Here is a 23,918-nt window from a genome sequence, read left to right as displayed (position 1 = left end):
TGTTAGAAGCAGGACAAATGGGCACGCGTAAGGATTTGAGTGAGTTTGACATGGGACTAATTGTGATGGCTAGATGACTGGGTCAGAACATCTCCAAAACTGCAGCTCTTGTGGGGTGTTCCCGGTCTGCAGTGGTCAGTATCTATCAAAAGTGCTCCAAGGAAGGAACAGTGGAGGACCAGAGACAGGGTCATGGGCGGCTAAGGCTCATTGATGCATGTGGAGTGCAAAGGCTGGCCTGAGTGGTCCGATCAAACAGATGAGCTACTGTAGCTCAAATTTCTCAATAAGTTAATGCTGGTTCTGATAGAAAGGTGTCAGAATACACAGTATGTCAGAGTTTGTTGCGTATGGGGCGGCATAACCGCAGACCCGTCAGGGTGCCCAAGCTGACCCCTGTCCACCACCGAAAGCACCAACAGTGGGCACATGAGCAACAGAACTGGACCACGGAGCAACGGAAGAAGGTGGCCTGGTCTGATGAATCATGTTTTCTTTTCTATTGTGTGGATGGCCAAAAGCATGTGTGTAGCTTACCTGGGGAACTCATGGCACCATGATGCACTATGGGAAGAGGTCAAGGCAATGTTCTGCTGGGAAACCTTGAGTCCTGTCATCCATGTGGATGTTACTTTAACACGTACCTAAGCATTGTTTCAGACCATGTACACCCTTTCATGAAAACTGGTGGCTCTGGCCTCTTTCAGCAGGATAATGCATCCTGGTAATGGTTTGAGGTGTGGACTTGACCTCCAAATTTCGATGGAGGCCCCACTTCAAAACTTACAGGACCAGGACTTAATAAAGGATCTGCTGCTAACATCTTGGTGTCAGATACCACCATATACCTTCAGGGGTCTAGTGGAATACTAGCGGTTTTGGCAGCAAAAGGGGGACCAACACAATATTATTGGTCATAATGTTATGTGATCCAGTATGTTATATGATGGACTTATAAAACTGCAAGATGCATGGCATAATAGGAATGATGTGAGTTTGAAATCGACCAATCTCCCTGTAACAGGAGCAGATGCTGCACACACTGCGTCAATGACGCGTGCATTTCTCCACTAATGAGAATGCACATAATTAGGGATCGAGAAACAAAGACGAGCAAATGCAGAATAATGCAAGTATGAATCACACACTCGCATATGAACATGCATATAGACTTCAATCTGTCATCACATAGTTTAGTAGCTCTCTACTGATCTCAGAAAAGCTTTGCATGATAGATGCAGTGGAAATCGCTCTTAATCACTCGTGCTGCGTTTATGAAATGAATAGCACAGACTCTAAATGTGCTAAATTACATATTGAAAAGTAACATATTTTATTGCTGAAATGTTTCCACAGCATAGAATGCAGTAATTGTTTTGTGCTTTGGTAAATGTTTGTCATTGGTATTTGTCTCAAACGGTGTAGTGCTTTTACACCTGCATGGTAGAAATAAATTGATCCCCTTGTGCTTTTCAAAGATAATCCATAATTGCCATCACTGGCGGGTCATTAGTCGTGTGGCTTCAGCGAACATGTTTATATAATAAACTGTGCTCTGGCATATTTTTGTTGGGGCTTCTCCTGTGACTGTGCAAAGTATACTTGCTGGGGTTAAATCAGAGTTTCAGCAGCTGGAGATTGGGCCTGGAAATGACTCTCTGTGCAAAGACCCGAACCGCAAAAGCGTTTTCCTGGTATTATCATTGCTCAATTTAAATGCATCTGTTGAAATAAGGCAAAGCATAGGTGTAAAATATGCTTGCTTTGACACATTTTATGATTCAGAAGCTGAAGTCAGCACTATGTTTGTCAAAGTGAGTTCTATGATGTGTAACCATACATGAAATGAAAGGCAACGATGTGCAGTTTCCAAATACTTGTTGGCTAAAGCGTAATAAAATAACTCATGTAGTAAACGGACATGATGGTGTGACGGATGTAGATGAATTCTCTAAATGTTTTATGGCACAAATGGCTTGCTTTTGCTTTATTCAGATCAAGTGTCTTGAGTCATAATGAATTATTAAACGCCTCTTTTCTTGTGGTCATTAGTATTAGCAGATACTGTTAATTAAAATACATGATCCTAAGATCTTGTTCCCATCTGAAAATGTTTGCTCACTGCTAATATTTCAAATACTTTGTCATGTGATATGTTTTGGTGCGGACACACACACACACACACACACACACACACACACACACACACACACACACACACACACACACACTCTATTTCAATATTTGAGTCTGACTCATGCAGCACAGTGCAGTGAATATAGAATATGTTCAGTATATTTGTAATATTATGTGCTGAGCCGGAGGGTTTTGTAAAGGTCATAGTTTATTTGAGTCTTGGATTTTTCAAAATGAAAGCTGGCTGTGACAATAAATGGTTAAAAGTGGATGTTGAGCATTCCTCTGTTAGAATACTCAACATAATCTGATATCTTATTGAAAAATGTACAATTATAAATAAAATAAAAAATTATGTCAGGAGCTCTATTGTTGCGAAGCAATAAGATACAATTGTGAAAGCAAGATTAGAAGTAATTAGAAGCGCCATGCTGTCGATGATAACTAGTTGCAGCGATCGCTAAAGCAGGTTTTGTTTGGGGCAGACCCAGGGGTCACCAGTAAATGATTTCATAGCACAATATCAACACGCTTTATTCTCTGAGAGCTAATGGAGTTGAAGCTGAGCACTGTTAAGAACAAAGATCATTAGAACTGTGCTTCTCTGCTCGTATTGACAGTCTGTTGTGATTGGTCTACTGCTCGCACCACTGCTGCTGAAATTAAATGCCTGTTACCATATTTTTACCACACATTGAGCCCTATTTTAATGATCTGAGCATATGGTCTGAAGCGCATGGTGCAGGGTGTCTAAAAACCACATTTGCTAGTTTGGGTAGTCTGCCCACCCAACGCATGGTCCAAAAGGTTTGTACCTAGTCTCATAATGATTCATGGGTGTGTTTGCGGCATAACGTGCAATAAACCAATCAGAGTTAGCCTAGAAATCTAGATGCACTTAAATCTAATTTGCAAACAGTGTCGTCTAGCTACTCTCAATTGAATTCTGAGCTGTAAAAGCCAAACTCTGGTCGGGCCAATCACATCGTGTATAGAGTCGGTGGGCGGGCTTAACACACGCCCTGTGTCTAGCGTCACATTGTGGCAGGTGTGTGATAGGGTCCTAGCAATAGCTTCAGTGTTTGTATATATATATATATATATGTACATATACATATACATATACACACATACTTTATAACATGTCTAATTGCTCTAAATTACACAGTTTTGACTTACATGATGTGACATTAAAGTACAAATACATTTATAACAACATACACTGATTTTTACACTGAAAAAATAGGGCACAATGAACTGTATAAATATGAAGGAAGTTTTACCCGTAAAATTACTGGATAATGTACTGGCAGAAAATTAGGACATTTTCTGTTTTTATTTTTTACAGTGTATAATATACAGATTGACTTATTAACTGAAAAAATAATAATTATAATTTCATTATTTATTCAATTCAATTATTTCTCAAGTGAAAATAGGATTTTTTGCTGTCATTTAAACTGGCTTTCTGGTATCATGTGACAAGTACATCAGAAACCAAGTGGTTTCTTTCCAAGCATAATGTGTTGGTGGATTATATTGTTTTTATTAATTACAGGGGAAGGAAAAAATGGATAGAGAGGAAATTAGCATACTCCTGCTGCTTTGTTCTGAACTGAGAGAGGCAAACATATTCAACACTGAACCACAAGACCAGCCCATCAAATATAATTTAACACTTTAAATGGATCTGGGTCTGTGTGTGTATTTGTACATCGGTAAGTTGTGGCCATGTGTTGAAAATAATTGCTTATCCCATAAGCTAATTGCTGCGATTAATTCAGTTAATGAGTTTCTGAATTAGTCAGATAAATGCGTTTGGGTGTGTTCAAGTGTGTGTGTGTTCGAGTACGTGTTTGTGTGTGTGTGTGTGTGTGTGTGTGTGTGTGTGTGTGTGTGTGTGTGTGTGTGTCCATGCTTTGCTTGTCAATTATGAATTTTTGTCACGATTACCCTTTCCCTCAACCTAGATGAATCTGTATTGGATCATAGCGTTGCCTTGTAAACAAGTTTATTTTTAATTTACAGGGTACTCACCCAAAAGAGGGCCAAGACCCCTAATGAGAAATATATGCAGACTTTAAGATGTTTCATTTGGAGCTGTTTTGTCACACATTTTCACATTAGCGAGACAGCCAATCCATTGATTCTCCATTCACTTGAATTAGTTTTACATTTTAAAAGCATTATTAAGTGCATATTTTCTGCAGGATGTCTCTGTTTAACATGATTCAATGGGAATTTAATAGCACGGTGATCCTTTCAGAAGGGGAAGTTTTTGCCTATTTGAGAACTTGAAATATGAAACTTCTTAAAGCTTCATCTGTGTTAAAACATTTACCACCTGTCCCGACCTTGATCCGCTTTAGTGGATTTTTAGTCAGTCATTGGAGAAGACTTTTGCATGTAATGACATCTCTCACTTTCAAAAAACAAGTATAAAACTTGGATTGTGCTAACTTTTAAAGAACATAGGGACCCACTTTATATTAGGTGGCCATAACTATTTATGTAGTAACATTTTAATTAATCATTTGATACAATGCACTTATTGTGTACATACATGTTTTTACATTGTACTTGCATTTAAAAAAGAATACCTGCATGTAATTAAGTCTGTAATTAATTACATTTGTAATTACACAGTTGGCACTCCCCTTACACCTAACTCTACCCTTAAACTGACCCACACCACCACACCTGTCCTTAACTCTACCCTTAAACTGACCCACACCACCACACCTGACCCTAACTCTACCCTTAAACTGACCCACACCACCACACCTGTCCCTAACTCTACCCTTAAACTGACCCACACCACCACACCTGTCCCTAACTCTACCCTTAAACTGACCCACACCACCACACCTGTCCCTAACTCTACCCTTAAACTGACCCACACCACCACACCTGTCCCTAACTCTACCCTTAAACTGACCCACACCACCACACCTGACCCTAACTCTACCCTTAAACTGACCCACACCACCACACCTGTCCCTAACTCTACCCTTAAACTCACCCACACCACCACACCTGTCCCTAACTCTACCCTTAAACTGACCCACACCACCACACCTGTCCCTAACTCTACCCTTAAACTGACCCACACCACCACACCTGTCCCTAACTCTACCCTTAAACTGACCCACACCACCACACCTGTCCCTAACTCTACCCTTAAACTGACCCACACCACCACACCTGACCCTAACTCTACCCTTAAACTGACCCACACCACCACACCTGACCCTAACTCTACCCTTAAACTGACCCACACCACCACACCTGTCCCTAACTCTACCCTTAAACTGACCCACACCACCACACCTGTCCCTAACTCTACCCTTAAACTGACCCACACCACCACACCTGTCCCTAACTCTACCCTTAAACTGACCCACACCACCACACCTGTTCCTAACTCTACCCTTAAACTGACCCACACCACCACACCTGTCCCTAACTCTACCCTTAAACTCACCCACACCACCACACCTGTCCCTAACTCTACCCTTAAACTGACCCACACCACCACACCTGTCCCTAACTCTACCCTTAAACTGACCCACACCACCACACCTGTCCCTAACTCTACCCTTAAACTGACCCACACCACCACACCTGACCCTAACTCTACCCTTAAACTGACCCACACCACCACACCTGACCCTAACTCTACCCTTAAACTGACCCACACCACCACACCTGTCCCTAACTCTAACCTTTAAACTGACCCACACCACCACACCTGACTCTAACTCTACCCTTAAACTGACCCACACCACCACACCTGTCCCTAACTCTACCCTTAAACTGACCCACACCACCACACCTGACCCTAACTCTACCCTTAAACTGACCCACACCACCACACCTGTCCCTAACTCTACCCTTAAACTGACCCACACCACCACACCTGTCCCTAACTCTACCCTTAAACTGACCCACACCACCACACCTGTCCCTAACTCTACCCTTAAACTGACCCACACCACCACACCTGTCCCTAACTCTACCCTTAAACTGACCCACACCACCACACCTGACCCTAACTCTACCCTTAAACTGACCCACACCACCACACCTGTTCCTAACTCTACCCTTAAACTGACCCACACCACCACACCTGACCCTAACTCTACCCTTAAACTGACCCACACCACCACACCTGTCCCTAACTCTAACCTTTAAACTGACCCACACCACCACACCTGACTCTAACTCTACCCTTAAACTGACCCACACCACCACACCTGTCCCTAACTCTACCCTTAAACTGACCCACACCACCACACCTGACCCTAACTCTACCCTTAAACTGACCCACACCACCACACCTGAACCTAACTCTACCCTTAAACTGACCCACACCACCACACCTGTCCCTAACTCTACCCTTAAACTGACCCACACCACCACACCGGTCCCTAACTCTACCCTTAAACTGACCCACACCACCACACCTGACCCTAACTCTACCCTTAAACTGACCCAAACCACCACACCTGTCCCTAACCCTACCCTTAAACTGACCCACACCACCACACCTGTCCCTAACTCTACCCTTAAACTGACCCACACCACCACACCTGTCCCTAACTCTACCCTTAAACTGACCCACACCACCACACCTGTCCCTAACTCTACCCTTAAACTGACCCACACCACCACACCGGTCCCTAACTCTACCCTTAAACTGACCCACACCACCACACCTGACCCTAACTCTACCCTTAAACTGACCCAAACCACCACACCTGTCCCTAACTCTACCCTTAAACTGACCCACACCACCACACCTGACCCTAACTCTACCCTTAAACTGACCCACACCACCACACCTGACCCTAACTCTACCCTTAAACTGACCCACACCACCACACCTGTCCCTAACTCTACCCTTAAACTGACCCACACCACCACACCTGTCAATAACTCTACCCTTAAACTGACCCACACCACCACACCTGACCCTAACTCCACCCTTAAACTGACCCACACCACCACACCTGACCCTAACTCTACCCTTAAACTGACCCACACCACCACACCTGTCCCTAACTCTACCCTTAAACTGACCCACACCACCACACCTGTCCCTAACTCCACCCTTAAACTGACCCACACCACCACACCTGTCCCTAACTCTACCCTTAAACTGACCCACACCACCACACCTGACCCTAACTCTACCCTTAAACTGACCCACACCACCACACCTGACCCTAACTCCACCCTTAAACTGACCCACACCACCACACCTGACCCTAACTCTACCCTTAAACTGACCCACACCACCACACCTGACCCTAACTCTACCCTTAAACTGACCCACACCACCACACCTGACCCTAACTCCACCCTTAAACTGACCCACACCACCACACCTGACCCTAACTCTACCCTTAAACTGACCCACACCACCACACCTGACCCTAACTCTACCCTTAAACTGACCCACACCACCACACCTGTCCCTAACTCTAACCTTTAAACTGACCCACACCACCACACCTGACTCTAACTCTACCCTTAAACTGACCCACACCACCACACCTGTCCCTAACTCTACCCTTAAACTGACCCACACCACCACACCTGACCCTAACTCTACCCTTAAACTGACCCACACCACCACACCTGAACCTAACTCTACCCTTAAACTGACCCACACCACCACACCTGTCCCTAACTCTACCCTTAAACTGACCCACACCACCACACCGGTCCCTAACTCTACCCTTAAACTGACCCACACCACCACACCTGACCCTAACTCTACCCTTAAACTGACCCAAACCACCACACCTGTCCCTAACCCTACCCTTAAACTGACCCACACCACCACACCTGTCCCTAACTCTACCCTTAAACTGACCCACACCACCACACCTGTCCCTAACTCTACCCTTAAACTGACCCACACCACCACACCTGTCCCTAACTCTACCCTTAAACTGACCCACACCACCACACCGGTCCCTAACTCTACCCTTAAACTGACCCACACCACCACACCTGACCCTAACTCTACCCTTAAACTGACCCAAACCACCACACCTGTCCCTAACTCTACCCTTAAACTGACCCACACCACCACACCTGACCCTAACTCTACCCTTAAACTGACCCACACCACCACACCTGACCCTAACTCTACCCTTAAACTGACCCACACCACCACACCTGTCCCTAACTCTACCCTTAAACTGACCCACACCACCACACCTGTCAATAACTCTACCCTTAAACTGACCCACACCACCACACCTGACCCTAACTCCACCCTTAAACTGACCCACACCACCACACCTGACCCTAACTCTACCCTTAAACTGACCCACACCACCACACCTGTCCCTAACTCTACCCTTAAACTGACCCACACCACCACACCTGTCCCTAACTCCACCCTTAAACTGACCCACACCACCACACCTGTCCCTAACTCTACCCTTAAACTGACCCACACCACCACACCTGACCCTAACTCTACCCTTAAACTGACCCACACCACCACACCTGACCCTAACTCCACCCTTAAACTGACCCACACCACCACACCTGACCCTAACTCTACCCTTAAACTGACCCACACCACCACACCTGACCCTAACTCTACCCTTAAACTGACCCACACCACCACACCTGACCCTAACTCCACCCTTAAACTGACCCACACCACCACACCTGACCCTAACTCTACCCTTAAACTGACCCACACCACCACACCTGTCCCTAACTCTACCCTTAAACTGACCCACACCACCACACCTGTCCCTAACTCTACCCGTATCCACCGCAATATCATATCAGCAAAGGTGTGTGCAATACAATATGGGCACAGTAAGTACAGTGTACTTATTTTTTGATGTAAGTACATAAGGGCACCTAATATAAAGATTGGCCGAACATAGAATTAGAATTGTTAAAAAATAAAAATTAAAAATTAATTTTTTCTTAAATCTTGGGTAATTAGGTGTGTGTGTGCGTGCGTGCGTGCGTGTGTGTGTGTGTGTGTGTGTGTGTGTGTGTGTGTGTGTGTGTGTGTGTTAGTTTTTCTAATTATATTTTACAATATTCAAGTTAAAACTAGGACTGTAAATGTTAAATGTTAATGAGCATATTTGTTCATATTTTATTTATTTATCCGTCTACACTGGGGGAAAAAAGTGTGTTGAATTCATCCACTTCAATTTCATATATTTTAATGTTACACAACTGAATTATAATACTGCACTAGCTAGTTGACAAACTTTTAGCTAGCAATAGCATGCATTAGCATTTTAAATGCTTAGCATCAAAAGCTCCTTCAGCCAAGCCGTAATGACATTAGTTGTTTAAGTCCACATCCTAAGCAAATGCTCCAATCTTTTCCACAATAATTTAGATTGTTCTAATAATTCCAACATAAATGAATATTAAACTATATTAAACAATCAAATCTCCCCATTTCTCATTTTGTTCAATACATAAAAAAACACTTTTACATATAAAATAACAACATTTACTTGAGATTTTTTTCGTGATATGCAAAGCATGCTGGGAACTAACAAGCCCCGCCCAGTTTCAGTTAATGCCACACAAATCATTCATGTAACACAACACAAACTGAGTAAGTTTGACTTCAATTTGACTAATATTTAAATGGATTGAACACAATCAAATTAAGTTTGGACAAAATGTATCGCAGTTGTGTTGCTTTAGCTCATTTAATTAGGCAATTTGAAGAAGCAGTAAATTCATTTTCAGTGTATCTGTCTGTCTAGAGATATATAGATTTATTCATAAATGTTTTTTTTTTTCACTTATTTGAACTTTTTTATATATACATAAAAATAATAATAAAAAAATGGTTAGTGGATAAGCCAAATATAAATTATGGAAAATGTTACCTTTATTAATATTATGGAGAAAAAAAATTATGATTATGAAATAATTATCGAAATAAAATATACTAACATAACATGTACATATTAAATTGTATATGTAAATGTTTTTGGTAATGTTTCAGAGGACAGAGAAAGTCTACTTAATTGAAGAATCATCCATTAATACAATATTACTGAATCACAAACGTGAACTATAGAGTCACCAACATGAACTGAAAATGAATGTGTGTTCCGGACCCACAGTGAGTCAACACACGGCCATGCCGGTGGGCTGCATTCATCTACCTGAGACTCTCTCTGCTGCGCCGCTGCGTTGTACAGTCATCACTAACTGCGTTTTGTCAGAATCTATAAAGTTGAATCCAGCAGGAAAACAAGATCAGCTGTGACAGATGGAAATAACCCCATAAATGAGATGAATTCAAACAAGATTGCAGAACCGCTTTGAATTACCCATCAGGCCTCCTGCATTTGTGGTTTCAGTAACTTCGCAATGTCAGAGATTCTTCTTGTTTTAATATTGGTTGATTGGATAATATTTGACTTGAGTATATTGAGTGCTTCTATTTATCTGTAATGACTAAACGTAATAAGACAGTAAAGAATGTGGTTAGAGTTTAGCCTGTAGTCCCGGGTTCATTTGTTTTATATATTGTTCATGGCTATATTTATGGAGGTTGTCATTATTCTGAGCAGTCAGGGGATATATTTCACATTACAGCTCTGAGAGTCAGATAGTATATCAGATTGTGATCTTTGAACTTGAAGTGACAACCCTGCTGCTGCCACAGTAACCTTGATGGATTTTATTGGTGGCCTTTGCCACCTCGGTTCTGTTAGATCGCCAGAGATTTGTGTGTGTGTGTGTGTGTGTGTGTGTGTGTGTGTGTGTGTGTGTGTGTGTGTGTGTGTGTGTGTGTGTGTGTGTGTGTGTGTGTGTGTGTGTGTGTGTGTGTGTGTGTGTGTCAGTGTGCAGCATGAAGTGACACTGTGCTGGTCTTGGACTTGGGACTCGGGTTTTGGAGACGAGAGCAAAGAATCCTGACAGGCATCTCCTTCTGTATGAGACGAGGCCAAGGATCATTTGTCCAGTGAGGCATACAGCACAGATTCACTGCCTCAGTATCGGTGGTGACATGTCTCTGATTAGTGAACTGGAAAGAAACAGGAGTAGTCTACTGAGCTGCATGAATCGGCCTCTATTCAAAGCAAGAAGAAGAAGAATGCAAAAAAAAAAATCTAAAATAAATCAAAAATCACATGTAATGGTGACCTATAAATTATTTTATTTTATTTTGTTTCATGCTTTTTTCATATTTTGATTTATTTTCTTCATATTTGTTCTAATTAAATTTAACATTAAATAAGTTTAAACTAGTACATTTAACATTTTAATTGAAGAGCATATTTGTTCTCATTTTATTTATTTTTATTTTATTTTTATTTCATATTTTTATTTTATGTTTTTTAATTAAATGTAACATTTTTGTAAGTTAAACTATAGTGCTGTCAATTTTTGTAGAGCATTTTTTCTCAAATTTTCTTATTTTATTTTATATTTTTTATAATTACATATAATTAAGTTACAAGTTAATGACTGTCAATTTAACATGATAATGTAGAGCATATTTTTCATTTCTTTTCTCATATTTGTTTTATTTTATAATTTTATTTTCCATGTGATTAAGTATACGTTCAGTTGGGCTGTCGATTTAGTAATTAACTGACTAAATAATTAGTTAGCATACAATGCATACTTCATAAAACAGTAAATTCTATATAAAACATTTCATTTCTCTGATGTTATTCTCCAGGCTTCCTCTCAATAGGGGTGTTATGTAGTGCTTCATAAATCATCCTCCCCTCCTGTGCAGTTGCAAATGGACTCTTCCCCAAATGCTTTAGTTTTTTTCAATTATTATTTGTAATGGTGACACACTTTGCTGGCTTCTGATTGGAAGGCATTTTTTGCATTCACTCCCTCAGTAGCTGCTAAAGGAATGATGCTGACATTACGGCCTACTGCACCGTGCATGGCGGGGATAAACGTTTACCTATCGCTCTCACATCGTTTTTGTCCTCCTTACACACCCCTGCAGGGACGCTTGGATCGTTCCAGTGTACAGATATAACCAGTCAATCCACTCGTTTAGCAGCTGCCATTTTGAAAAACATGAGCTGACCGGTGAACCTTAGAATAGCTCAGCTGGAAAACTCATGAAGAGGTTGTTCTAGGGCCATTTCATGTCCATCTTTCCAGTGCACTTAAATGGCCATTATATTATTTTCCCCCTTTCATCTTATCCATTCATTGTAAACATGTTTCGGTTCAGTACAGTTCAATTGAATTGAATCTGGGTCCGTGTTTGCGGTGCGCTGAAGGATGGCATTGAAAAGAGTCTTTGTGTGAAGCTGTTGCGTGTACAGTAGCCTCTCTCCACGTCTCGGCCTTGCAATTAGTCGACTCGCACGTCTGGCTAACACACTGGACTCTTTGAGCCTGAAAAGAGACATTTCCACGGCTGCTCTTTTAATAATAATAATAATAATAATACAAAGATGTCTGATTCTGTGGTTGGAATGGAACTGTTTTAAAATGAACCACAGGCAAAAATCAATGATATCCATTTTTACAGTGGAGACATATTGACTTGTGTATATCTTAAAATGATATTTGATAAAGGCTGACTTTACTATTTCATACGGCATCATTTTCTGCACTTAGATTATGTTCATTAAAATGTGATAAAAGAAGTATGCATCACATGCAATAACACTAAATATGTGTATGAATTTAATTTATGAGAAGTTAACAAAAATATTTATTCATATTATAATATATATAAAAAAATGTTTAAATAAACAACACAAATAAAAAAAAAGTCCTCATCTTTTTAGGGTAAAAGAGTTATCTACGGACACAAAACATGATCAGACTGAAATTAAATTAAACATAATTTTAATGATTTTTTTAATGAATTTTGTTATGAAGAGACATACGTTTTATTAAATACAGATTACATAAGAATGTACATAATACAAAAAGAAAGATATGTATGGATAAATACATTTTATCGAATAATATTTATTTAATTATTGTTGTTAGAATTGTTTGTATATTATATCAAATTATATTATATTATATTATATTATATTATATTATATTATATTATATTATATTATATTATATTATATTATATTATATTATATTAATTTATTGTTTGATATTTTCTTTTCAAACTATTGTGGCGTATTTGTCTTAGCAGTGAGCCGACATCCCCTTGAAGGAATCACTCAGTGTCAGTGTTTTTCTCCACAGTGCATTATTGGATTATTGAACTTTCTCTGTTTATTTGTGGTTAATGGACTGAAACATGCTGATTGGCTGTTTAAGTCTGCTGAGAGGCCAATCAGGTGAGAGGTAAAACTGGCACGGCTAATGACCTGAGAGTGAGACATGCCTGACCATGACCCTATACATCTATGAGAGAGAGACACACACACACACACGTTTGTGTTAATGTTGTCTCTCAGGATTGTTTTTCACGCTACATTAGCTTCCCCCGCCCTGCATGCTACAGTAGACACACACCTACAAAACATCGACATGTGGGCTGCATGGAGAGTTTATCATTAGTTCAGCACTAACAAAGAAAGTAGGTTTTGTGCGAGACAGCCAATTATTTTCCCATTACATGCACAACACACTGTAATTTTCGGTGTGTGTTCAAACCATCAAATCACATATAATCATCTCCACTACCTCCGTGTCCCTCTCAGGTTCGGCAGAGGAGCTCAGCGAAAGCCAGCGCGCTGCGGGTCGGGGAGTGAATTCACCTGCCATGTGATGTTTCATGCCCCGTGCTAATGATCTCTGTTCCTCACTGAGCCCTGACCCTGGGCCGCTCCGCATAATTAGCTTTTCCATCAGCTTTTCTGCCTCGTCCAGCGACCTTGCAGGTGAACCATTGTTTACTGACAACTATAGTTCCTCCCGTGTAGCTATTTCGCTGTCATCCGTTCGTGAATTGGGTGTCGTGTGCGAAGCAGGAGATTGGAGGTGAAAGCCAGTGACTCACAGAGCCGCGCTGAGCGTCGATTCGATCGTAATCACACACAAACACGAACGTATAATGCGAAAACTACATTTTTCTGAGATTTATTTTTACTCCAAGTTGAGAACTGCTGTCAGGTTTGGCATAGCTGATTGGCAGAGGAGCATTTGTGCACATTTAACAGGGGTTTTTGCTATTGTTTACAATATTTGATGATATATACACACATTTTGTATACAAAATTTGATTTGAGCTTTTGTTTAAATCTCAAAACGCATAACTTTAACTAGACAGGCAGACGGACACAAACGCACATGCAATATCTCACAAAACAATACACTTACTTATTTTTTACAAAATGTGATCAATGGAAAAACGGCAAAGAATTGTTATACTTTATAGCACACCAAAACTAAATTTGAATAATAATCATATTATGAAATATTGTAAACAATAGTAAAAGTGTGTGTGTGTGTGTGTGTGTGTGTGTGTGTGTGTGTGTGTGTGTGTGTGTGTGTGTGTGTGTGTGTGTGTGTGTGTGTGTATATATATATGATTGTTACATTTTATTTTTATGCGTTTAGCACTTAATCGTCAGATCAATCCCGAGAAATTGGCAAAATATTCAGAATGGCTTTATATTTTGAAACAATAATTCTGGCTGTGATTATACTGTGTGCTTTTTATTGCTTTTTAACAATTAAAATTCCATTTAGCGTACACAGACACACACACATACAATATTTCACAGTGCATTAAAAAATCGGGGGGAAAAAGTGGAAAAATGGCAAAGAATTATGCTTTCTAACACACAAAAATATATTTTTTAATAATGATCATATTATGAAATATTGTAAACAACAGCAAAAACACCGGCAACGCATTCAGAATGACTTTATATTACGAAATGTTTTTTATGTCAACTATAATTCAGATCATAATATACTATGTGCTTTTCAGCAATTCAAATTCAATTGAACACATTTTTTCCTTGTTTTCAAATGTATTGATTCATTCTAAATTGTAAACTGTTGAAGCGTCAGTAAATCAGCTTTTTTCTTTGTAATATCAGTGTAATATCAGACAGCCCTGAGATTCATTGTGTTTGGTTTTGTATTGCTGAAGTGGCCGCAGTGGCTCAAGGCTCTCATTATTGTTGTGTGTGCGTGTGTGTGTGTGCGCGCGTGTGTGTGTGTGTGTGTGTGTGTGTGTGTGTGCGCGCACTCGCTTCGTTAATGTAGTTGTTCATTTTGGTGATGTGTTTACAATGCTGTTCCATTTGCTTTAGCGCTGCAGATCAAATTGATTTGTGAAATAGCACATTGTTTCTAATAATTTGATTCTGTTCTCCCTGCTGTTGGATCTTCTCATTCGCCCTGCGATTTTCAAGAGTTATTCAGATAACTAGTTCAATGAATATTAATTATATGATGTCTGTATACTGTAGGTGGCTTTGTTTACTAAAATGCTTTAAACTGCTTAAATTGATCTGTCGGTGTAAATCAGAGCCCTCACGTTGGAATGAAAATGGAGGTAATTATCTGCATTCACGGAATGTCTCCACCAGCCTTTGTTCCCAAATGATCACCACACGATGCATCTTGACTAAAATCTTGCTTCGCTAGATCAAATAAGTGGCTTTTCTGGGCTGTAAAATCAGCCAAGAGGTACACTCACTCAATACGAGCTGTTAGTTATTAAAACATCACAGATTTGCACCATTAGGCTGCAAGAACAAACAATCAACACTGATATCTGCACCGTGCTGACAACGCTGAGGAACTGCTGTGAATTAGCGGATGGTGAATCGATTGAGAATATTAACACTTTGCATAAGGAGTTGAGTAACGTGTGCCTAACGGGTAATATAATATGTTACAGCGCTTCTGAAAAAGAAAGCGGTTGAGCTGTTGCTGGATTTAGAGAGCATGTTGGATAAAGAGACAAGATGGCTGCCGTTGTGTTGTGATCCGTCGTGTTTGGCTGTCTGAAGCTGTTGGCCTTGCACCGGCTCCCTTTTAAAGGTACTTTGCGAGGTCCGGTTGTCAGAATCACTTTATAGTTCCTCATTAAACAGGGCTCTCATCTCGTCTCCTTGGACTTCTGCCTCGGTTTCTGTCAGACGCCTCATTTATTTACATATGCATTAAAATCTACATCTGCTGCTTGTTTTCTGTGCTTTCGAACTTGATTGGGCGTGAATGTTCCCATGACTCCGGTAAACATGTCAAATAGGCAACGAGATCTGCAGGAATATTAATTTAATAGTAAAATATGATTATGCTCGTATCACTTTATTTATTTATTTCATTTGAATCTCTATGCAAATCCTTTGCAGTGTTCTTCCCTGTGCGATTTCAAAGTACACAAGCTTTTTCTTTTGTTTTCCTGTTGTTGATAATGAAGATCAGAGAATTTTAAAGTATTCTTGTAAATGTGTCTGCATGCTGAGGTTCGTCTCTCTTTCTCTCTCTTTGAAGCTTTCTGCTCGATTACAAGATGCTTTGCCTGTTTCACTGATATGATGATTTTATTTTTACTTTTATTCAAAGCTTAACATTTTGCCATCCAGTGTTTATCAATGAATATAAACTCCAATCGTTTGGAATGAAATATCACACATCAGTATTTGACCTTTACATTTGTTTTAATTTGTTCTAGATCAAGTTTGTTTAGTTTGTTCTTGTTCTAGTTTAGTTTTTTGATTATTATAATAATTATAATTTTGACTTTACAGTAAACTGCCAAGTGTCTGCTTTCAAATGAGACTAAACCTATGCTTTTAGTACAAAGGATTCACAAACTGTATCAGTTTTAGTCTGAGTATGCTATTTCTTATGATTTTTTTCAAAAGTGGGGTTGCAGCCTAACAGGTTCAATGGCCAAAAATGTGTTCCTTTTGGAAAATTAAGCATTCAGAACATTCAATAATTACTAAAAAGAAAACTAAAAACACACATTAATCTCCATTTTGCTAGCTTTTTTCTTTGTTTTCTTAGTCATAAAATATAGACAATGCAGTTCTCCTATACAGTATTGTTAAAAAAAAAGCCAATACCCCAAGGAATATGATATTAAATCAATAGTTCTGGCATATTTGAAATGGTTGCCTTGAGCTTCCAGTATTATGCGCACTGATGGGTCTGTCAGCTTCAGACCTGCTGGTCGATCTGAGAACTGCATATTTAAAATGAAGTTATTCTTGTCCTCTATCAAACTGTGAAATATGCTGTTGTGTGTTAGTATTTTGCATCTATTAATAATCCCGCTTGATGTTTTTTGTGCATTGTTGCTTCTAATGTGTCCATAAAGTGTTGCATTTTGATTCTATGCTGATTTTGATCTACTGTGGTGATTTTTGCCACTGTCTGCTTTCGTTGTCGCAAGCTGAATTCTAAACACGTGTTTGGCATTGTCTGTTTCTTCTTTGTTCTACAGAGATGTTGAAGGAGTTGAACCAGCAGCGCAGAGAGAAAGAGTTTACAGACCTGAAAATTATAGTTGAAGGCAAAGAATTTGAAGTCCACCAAAATGTTCTAGCTTCCTGCAGCTTGTATTTCAAGGACCTGGTGAAAAGGTTTGCCTTCCTCCCTTCCCACCAGCCGTTGATCCAATCTGTTCTTTTCGTAGGGCGCATTTGTGTCATTTTTTTCCCTCCCTCTTTTTCTCTCTTGCAGGTTTGTAGGAAGACTTTGGTTTCTATCACAGGGCCAGCAGCCATTCACCGTTTTCGCTCAAATGAATGTATCTTAAATTGGGAAAAAAGGTCAACCCTTGCCGTTTCTATTACCTTTTCTTCCCCTCATTTTAGAAAACATTAACATTAATTTCCATTTTTAAAAGCAGAGAATGTGTTCCATGACTGAAGGATCTTAAAAGAAAAAAAAAGAAAAGAAATCACAATAGGTATTCAAATCATCCCCCCCAAAAAATACCATGTTAGGCATTTTGGAGAGTGTGCTCCAAAAGCAACGTGGTATCTGTCATTTTGACTATGGGATGAGCTTTGTCAGCCATTTTATCAGCAAAGCGTATGGTCTTCATAGGGCATAAAAGTTTCCCATTCATATGTTAAACATTCACAGTGAGTGCATTGAATGCATTCAGAGTTGCAAACAATGAGACGAACCCAGCGACTTTCTCTTGAATCGTTACCTTCACAGGTCAGAGCCATTTACTGCCTCGCTTTTCTAAATTACACTGTTCTGCATCCATTGCCAGCTCACTTTTTGTTATTTTTATTATTAAAATATTTCTTTGGCAGCCCATTTTCCAGCGTGTGGGTGTGTGGGTGTGCGTGTGTGCATTGTGCATTCATTTTCAGCACATTCATCCTCTCGATGTGTTTGTTTTGAATCTCATCATCAGTGTCGAAGCTTCAAACTGCAGGCTACTCGTCATTTAAAAAGCTTATGAATAATTTCAGTATTTCAAAATATTGGATTGTTTTTTTTTTTCTTTGGCGAACAGCAAGTAGTCATTTAAAAGTTTCACAGAGGACAAAAAAAGTGTAAATATATATTCTAAATGTTAGTTTTCTTAGTGTATGAAATATACTAGCATATAGATGACCTTAAAGGGATACTTCACCGCTTTTTCATATCAAACTGTTATTCCCTTAACTAAAACGAGTTGACACATCCCTCTCTCGTCTCAGTGCTCTTAATCTCGCTAACACGCGGTGACGATCTGATAGCATTTAGCTTAGCCCACTAAACCCAGTTCATTCACTATGGTACCAAACAGAGATCAAGTTAGAAGAGATCAAACTCCACGTTTTTTCTATTTAAATACAGTAACACGAATAGTTGAGCGATCAAGTATGATGACACAAAATAAAACGTGGTGCTTTTCTAATCGGATTAAAAAGGAGAACTATGATGTATGGCGGAATAGCACTTCTGAGAGTACTTTGACTCGGCGCAGTAAAAAGTCCCGTCTGAAACATCCTCCCTCACATCTCCCCCTCCCTCTCTCATTTCTGTCAATAGGGGGAGGGGAAATGTGAGGGAGGATGTTTCAGCCGGGACTTTTTACTGCTTAAATGTTTATGTTTTTTATGTTTTTTCTTTAAGACTGTTCATAACCATTTAAAGTCAGTTACGTGAAAACATAGATAGCCCTAATTTGATACCGTAAAGAATCAACTGCTTTCACTGACCTTGAGTTTGGACAGAGGAACTTGCATGATTGTTTGGTGATATCAGACTAAAGGAGATCTTGTCCATAGATTAGCCTCTCTAGCTTTGAAATTCATAGAGGATTTCATTGCTTTACAAAATAAGCTGCTTTTTGTTGTAGCTCAACTTATGGGCACCTGCATTGAAGAAAGTATTGTTTCTGTAACTTGTATGCTTGCATCTATCAATTTTTTTATTTATTTTTTAATTGTATTGCCATTTCACAGATTAATTTAATCCAAAGCGTTTTTAAGCATGCTAATATCACGAACCATTTCCCCGAAGCAGCCTTGGGTTAAGTGCCATGCTCAAGGGCAAAGTGGTAAGAGCAGATTTGTGATCGCAGTACGTCTCCAGGATCTGGGTCACCCTCACCTGGGCATGAACCTGCCGAGATGAAGCCCGGTTCCTTAAAGTCGACATCAAATGGCATCCGCAACCCAGTTTGAATGATAATGAATGGGGCACAAATTGCAGTGGGACCCAAATTGACCCAAAATTTCCTGACTCACGATCCTAAATTTCATGTTACAATGTTTGAAGTTAAGATTAAAATTCAAATGATGGATGGATAGAGATGGATGGATGATAGATAAATAGAGATGGATGGATATATAGAGATGGATGGATGGATAGATAGCGATGGATGTATGATATATAGAGATGGATGGATGGACGGCTGGATGGATGGAGATAAGAAAGATAGATATTTTTTAGTATTTACATATTTGAAAAAGTAATGCAGAGATATTTAGTTGTAAATTGAAAGGTAATCGGTTACGTTGCTCATTACTGGGATTGTACTTGTAATGCTTTACCCACACATCTGATGGAAGAGTCTGGTATATTATATAATATCAATTCACAATGCCCTCATTTAAGAGTTGGAACATTGTTTCCTTTTCTTCACTGAAAATTTGCGCCTTGCTACTGCCTGAGCCTCATGCTATTTTTACCAACTGCGCTGTGGCATTAAGCTCATCTGAGGGGTGCGGAGAGAACATGCCACCTGAAGGATATAATGCACCTCCTAAATGTGCACACACGCTCCCCCTCGGCCACAGGAAAAAAAGCCATTACCCTCCCCTTTAGCGTCTGCCGCATGGAGCGCGGAGACGGATTGCCCTCAGTAATTCCATTTTCCCCTCCGGATTTTCAATAAGTATGCTTGGTGCTACTTTAATTTATGAGTAGTGCAACTGCACCAAGCCGTCAGCGAATGTGTGTAATGTGAAACTTGGCTAGCTCAAAGTAGCTTTGACAGCGCACTCTTATTTATTTATTTATTTATATAAGACCACACGTTTGTTTTACAGTAGACGTGGCGTTACATTTGCGAGCAACGAGCCCTGTTTCATTCGGAGAACAGTGGGAGATCATTAATCCCGTGGGATGTGACAGTCGACTTCAATGAAGGCACAATTACCTCCTGCACTAGAGGAAAGTCACTTTCTGGGTGTTTTTTCGCAGAAGGTTGAAGTTTATATACAGTAATGAAGTTCCACAGTGTGCTTCTTCATTCATATTTCATGCTGTAATGATTCGACTGCACGATTTTCTCTCCAAACCTAAAAAAAAAAATATATTTATATATACTTTTCTATTTTTTCATTTGTCCTTTTTTCCCATCATGCTTTTCAGTCATATCTGTAGATTTTTCTTCCAGACTTTGTTTTGCATCAGTACTATGCTAAAATACTGGCATATAGGAGAGAGTGGGGTAAGCTGTGTCACATTTTACTTGAGTCGTCCTCTAGGTAAGCAGAAATTATATAAGCGATGTAGAACTAGTACTCCAGATTATTATGACAGGATGTTTACTGTCAACTGAATGATCCGTAACATACAGCCATAGAAATCTCAAGTCTTATTATGCATTTATTAAAATTAATTAATTTTATATTGTGTGTGTGTGTGTGTGTGTGTGTGTGTGTGTGTGTGTGTGTGTGTGTGTGTGTGTGTGTGTGTGTGTGTGTGTGTGTGTGTGTGTGTGTGTGTGTGTGTGTGTGTGTGTGTGTGTGTACAAAATGTACATATATATTACATATTAATATTTGTTTTGTAGACTATGCTTTTACATAACATTTATTTTACCTGAATTTTATTTTGACTTGCAAAAGTAAACCAACAACAACAGGTAACTGTATATAATGAGCCATTTCTAAATATAGGCTTATGTATGTGACAAAAATAACACTCTCTGTTAAATAAGCGACACATCTTGCCTTACTCTCTCTCATTTTATGCTGAAATTGACGGCCACATGAGGCTGTAGCCCCGCGGGCCCTTTCTGCCTGGAAACATACACGAATGAGGATAATTATGGTCAAACAAGCATTTTCATCTTTAATCTTGCTTTACTGGCAAAGGACAGAAAATGAGCTCCAGATATTTAGAATTTTTTTTCTCTATGTGTGTGTGTGTGTGTGTGTGGTTGAATGTGTTAGAATCAACAGCGGCCAGCAGTTTTATTGGGCATCCCCAGCTAATTTATAATCTACGTTTGCACACACATGCACCATGTGGCCATCTCCCATCATCCTCATCCTCATGTTGGCTGCTAATGCTGAAAAAATGGCACTTTAAGTGAGAAAAATAATAGATGCTCTTTTTTTTTTAAACACTTTCTCTGCTCTATCTCTCACGGACATGCTGTCTCTCTCTGTCTCTCTCCCTCTCTCCGTCTCTCTCTCTCCATCTTGCTGAAAAAACAACGCTTGTAATCAGCAGCTCCATAAATATGCACCTCTCTCCAAAGCCAGAGTGATTTCCATAATAAAAGTGCTCAGACAAAGCAAATTGCTACTCCAGCCGATTCAGATTGCACTAATTGACCTGGTTGATGAACATGCTTTTGTTTTATTTCTTTCTCTGTCTTTTTCCGTTCTTATTCCCCCTTTCTCCTCTCTATCAGTTCCATAACTTAACCCAGGACTACCATCCCATTCTATTACCTTAAAACCTATCGCCACGGCAATTAGAGAGGACAAAAATAACAAACTCTGGCTTTTTTTTGCTTTTCAGGAGGGAGTGGCGTTTCTTAATCTTTTCAGCTGTAGATCCAGGGGCGTAATTGCACATTCTCCTCTCGAGTTGTCCTTCTCCTCCCTCAAGTACTCAATCAGTGGAGACTAATAACACCCTACACACTCCTATGTTCATGCACAGGGCCACGCTGACAGTGCAAATGACACCGGGGACTTTGTTTAGGTTTGGTGGGGGGTCACTCTCAAAGATCCAGTCATGGAACACCTCCTCTCGTCCAGAAGAATGGCTGCTGGCTTCCTGTGGCAGAACTAACGTCCTCTTGCCTCACTTTTTCTTCTCTCTCTCTCTCTCTCTCTCTCTCTCTCTCTCTCTCTCTCTCTCTCTCTCTCTCTCTCTCTCTCTCTCTCTCTCTCTCTCTCTCTCTCTCTCTCTCTCTATCTCTCTCCTTCACTGCATCCTCCACACATCCCTGTCCGTCAGTGTGTCTGTGTATCCCATTTCCTTTAGCCGCCGTAGTCTTCAAACGGGTTGTGTCCGGTCAAAGCCATTGTTGCCAAAAGTTACCCCAGTATTGTGTTAAAAATACTCAGCGTGTTTTCACCTAGTGCTCGAAGATGGGTTCTTCTCAGGACACATTCCACAAGTAGTTAGCTCTAAAATGTTGTCATCGTTTACTCCCTCCCGTGTTTTTTTTTTTTTTCCCTTTCTCTCGGGAAACACAAAAGGAGATCTTCGACAGAACGTCCGAGCTTGCTTTCAGCAAGGAAAGTTGTTTACGTAGTGGATGATTTAAATTGCCAGGCTCTGCCAACAGCTCCATTTACTGTATAGTCTTCTGAAACCGTACAATAGCTTTCTGTCAGAAACATACACGAAATATTTTTGTTTACATTCATAGTTGTATTTTGCATTGGGATTTTAACTGAACGCAAGTGAGTTTTGAGGGATCCAGAACCTACAATTTTTTCCTCAAAGCTATTGTATGGCTTCACCGGGCTTGGGATATAGTGCCTGACTTTTTATAATACTTTTATGATGCCTTTTTTACCTTTTTGGGGCTTGATGGTTTAAATCACAATCCACCTTCAATGGACAACAGAGACTTCATTGTGTTTAATAATAATATTAATATTAATAATAATAATAATAATAATACAGAGTTGAAACGACATGGGCTGAGTTATGATGACAAAATGTCTAGTTTTGAAAAAAAAATTGGAGAAAAAACATTATTTTTTGCCACTAATATTATTTGAGTATACATTTATATTCGCTTTATATATTTATGTATACTCTTTGTATATTTTAAGAATTTAGTAAATATAGTTAAAAAACTCTTTAATGTATTGTTTTATTTTTCCCTCCTTTATTGAATTTCAAATAAAACAAATAAATAAATAAATATATATATATATATATATATATATATATATATATATATATATATATAAATTGTCATAATTTAGCTCTGTAAAATGATGTATCATTATATTATTACACAACAATGTAGCTAGCATTACAGCTAATTAGCTGTAATAGCATTATTTTTTAATAATATTTTATAGAATATTATATTAGTATATAGTGTTATAGTTTTATATCTGTTGGATTATTATTTTTTATTATTTGAGACAAAATCCAGAAGCTTTCATTAAATTGCACTT

The 23,918-nt window shown here is 39.5% G+C and overlaps 1 protein-coding gene across 5 annotated transcripts in view; it reads left to right on the top strand.

The window, feature by feature from the left end:
- Positions 1 to 23,918, top strand: part of LOC137041592 (kelch-like protein 29) — a 309,158-nt gene that overhangs the window by 202,743 nt on the left and 82,497 nt on the right. For all 5 annotated transcript variants that reach the window (XM_067418060.1, XM_067418063.1, XM_067418065.1 and 2 more), the window contains one exon: positions 17,525 to 17,663. In XM_067418060.1, the coding sequence (XP_067274161.1) occupies positions 17,525 to 17,663 (139 nt within the window). The remainder of the gene's footprint in view (positions 1 to 17,524; positions 17,664 to 23,918) is intronic.

The sequence above is a fragment of the Pseudorasbora parva genome, chromosome 15 (genome assembly GCF_024679245.1).
Source record: "Pseudorasbora parva isolate DD20220531a chromosome 15, ASM2467924v1, whole genome shotgun sequence".
Taxonomy (NCBI): domain Eukaryota; kingdom Metazoa; phylum Chordata; class Actinopteri; order Cypriniformes; family Gobionidae; genus Pseudorasbora; species Pseudorasbora parva.
This window is presented reverse-complemented; position numbering and strand designations above follow the sequence as displayed.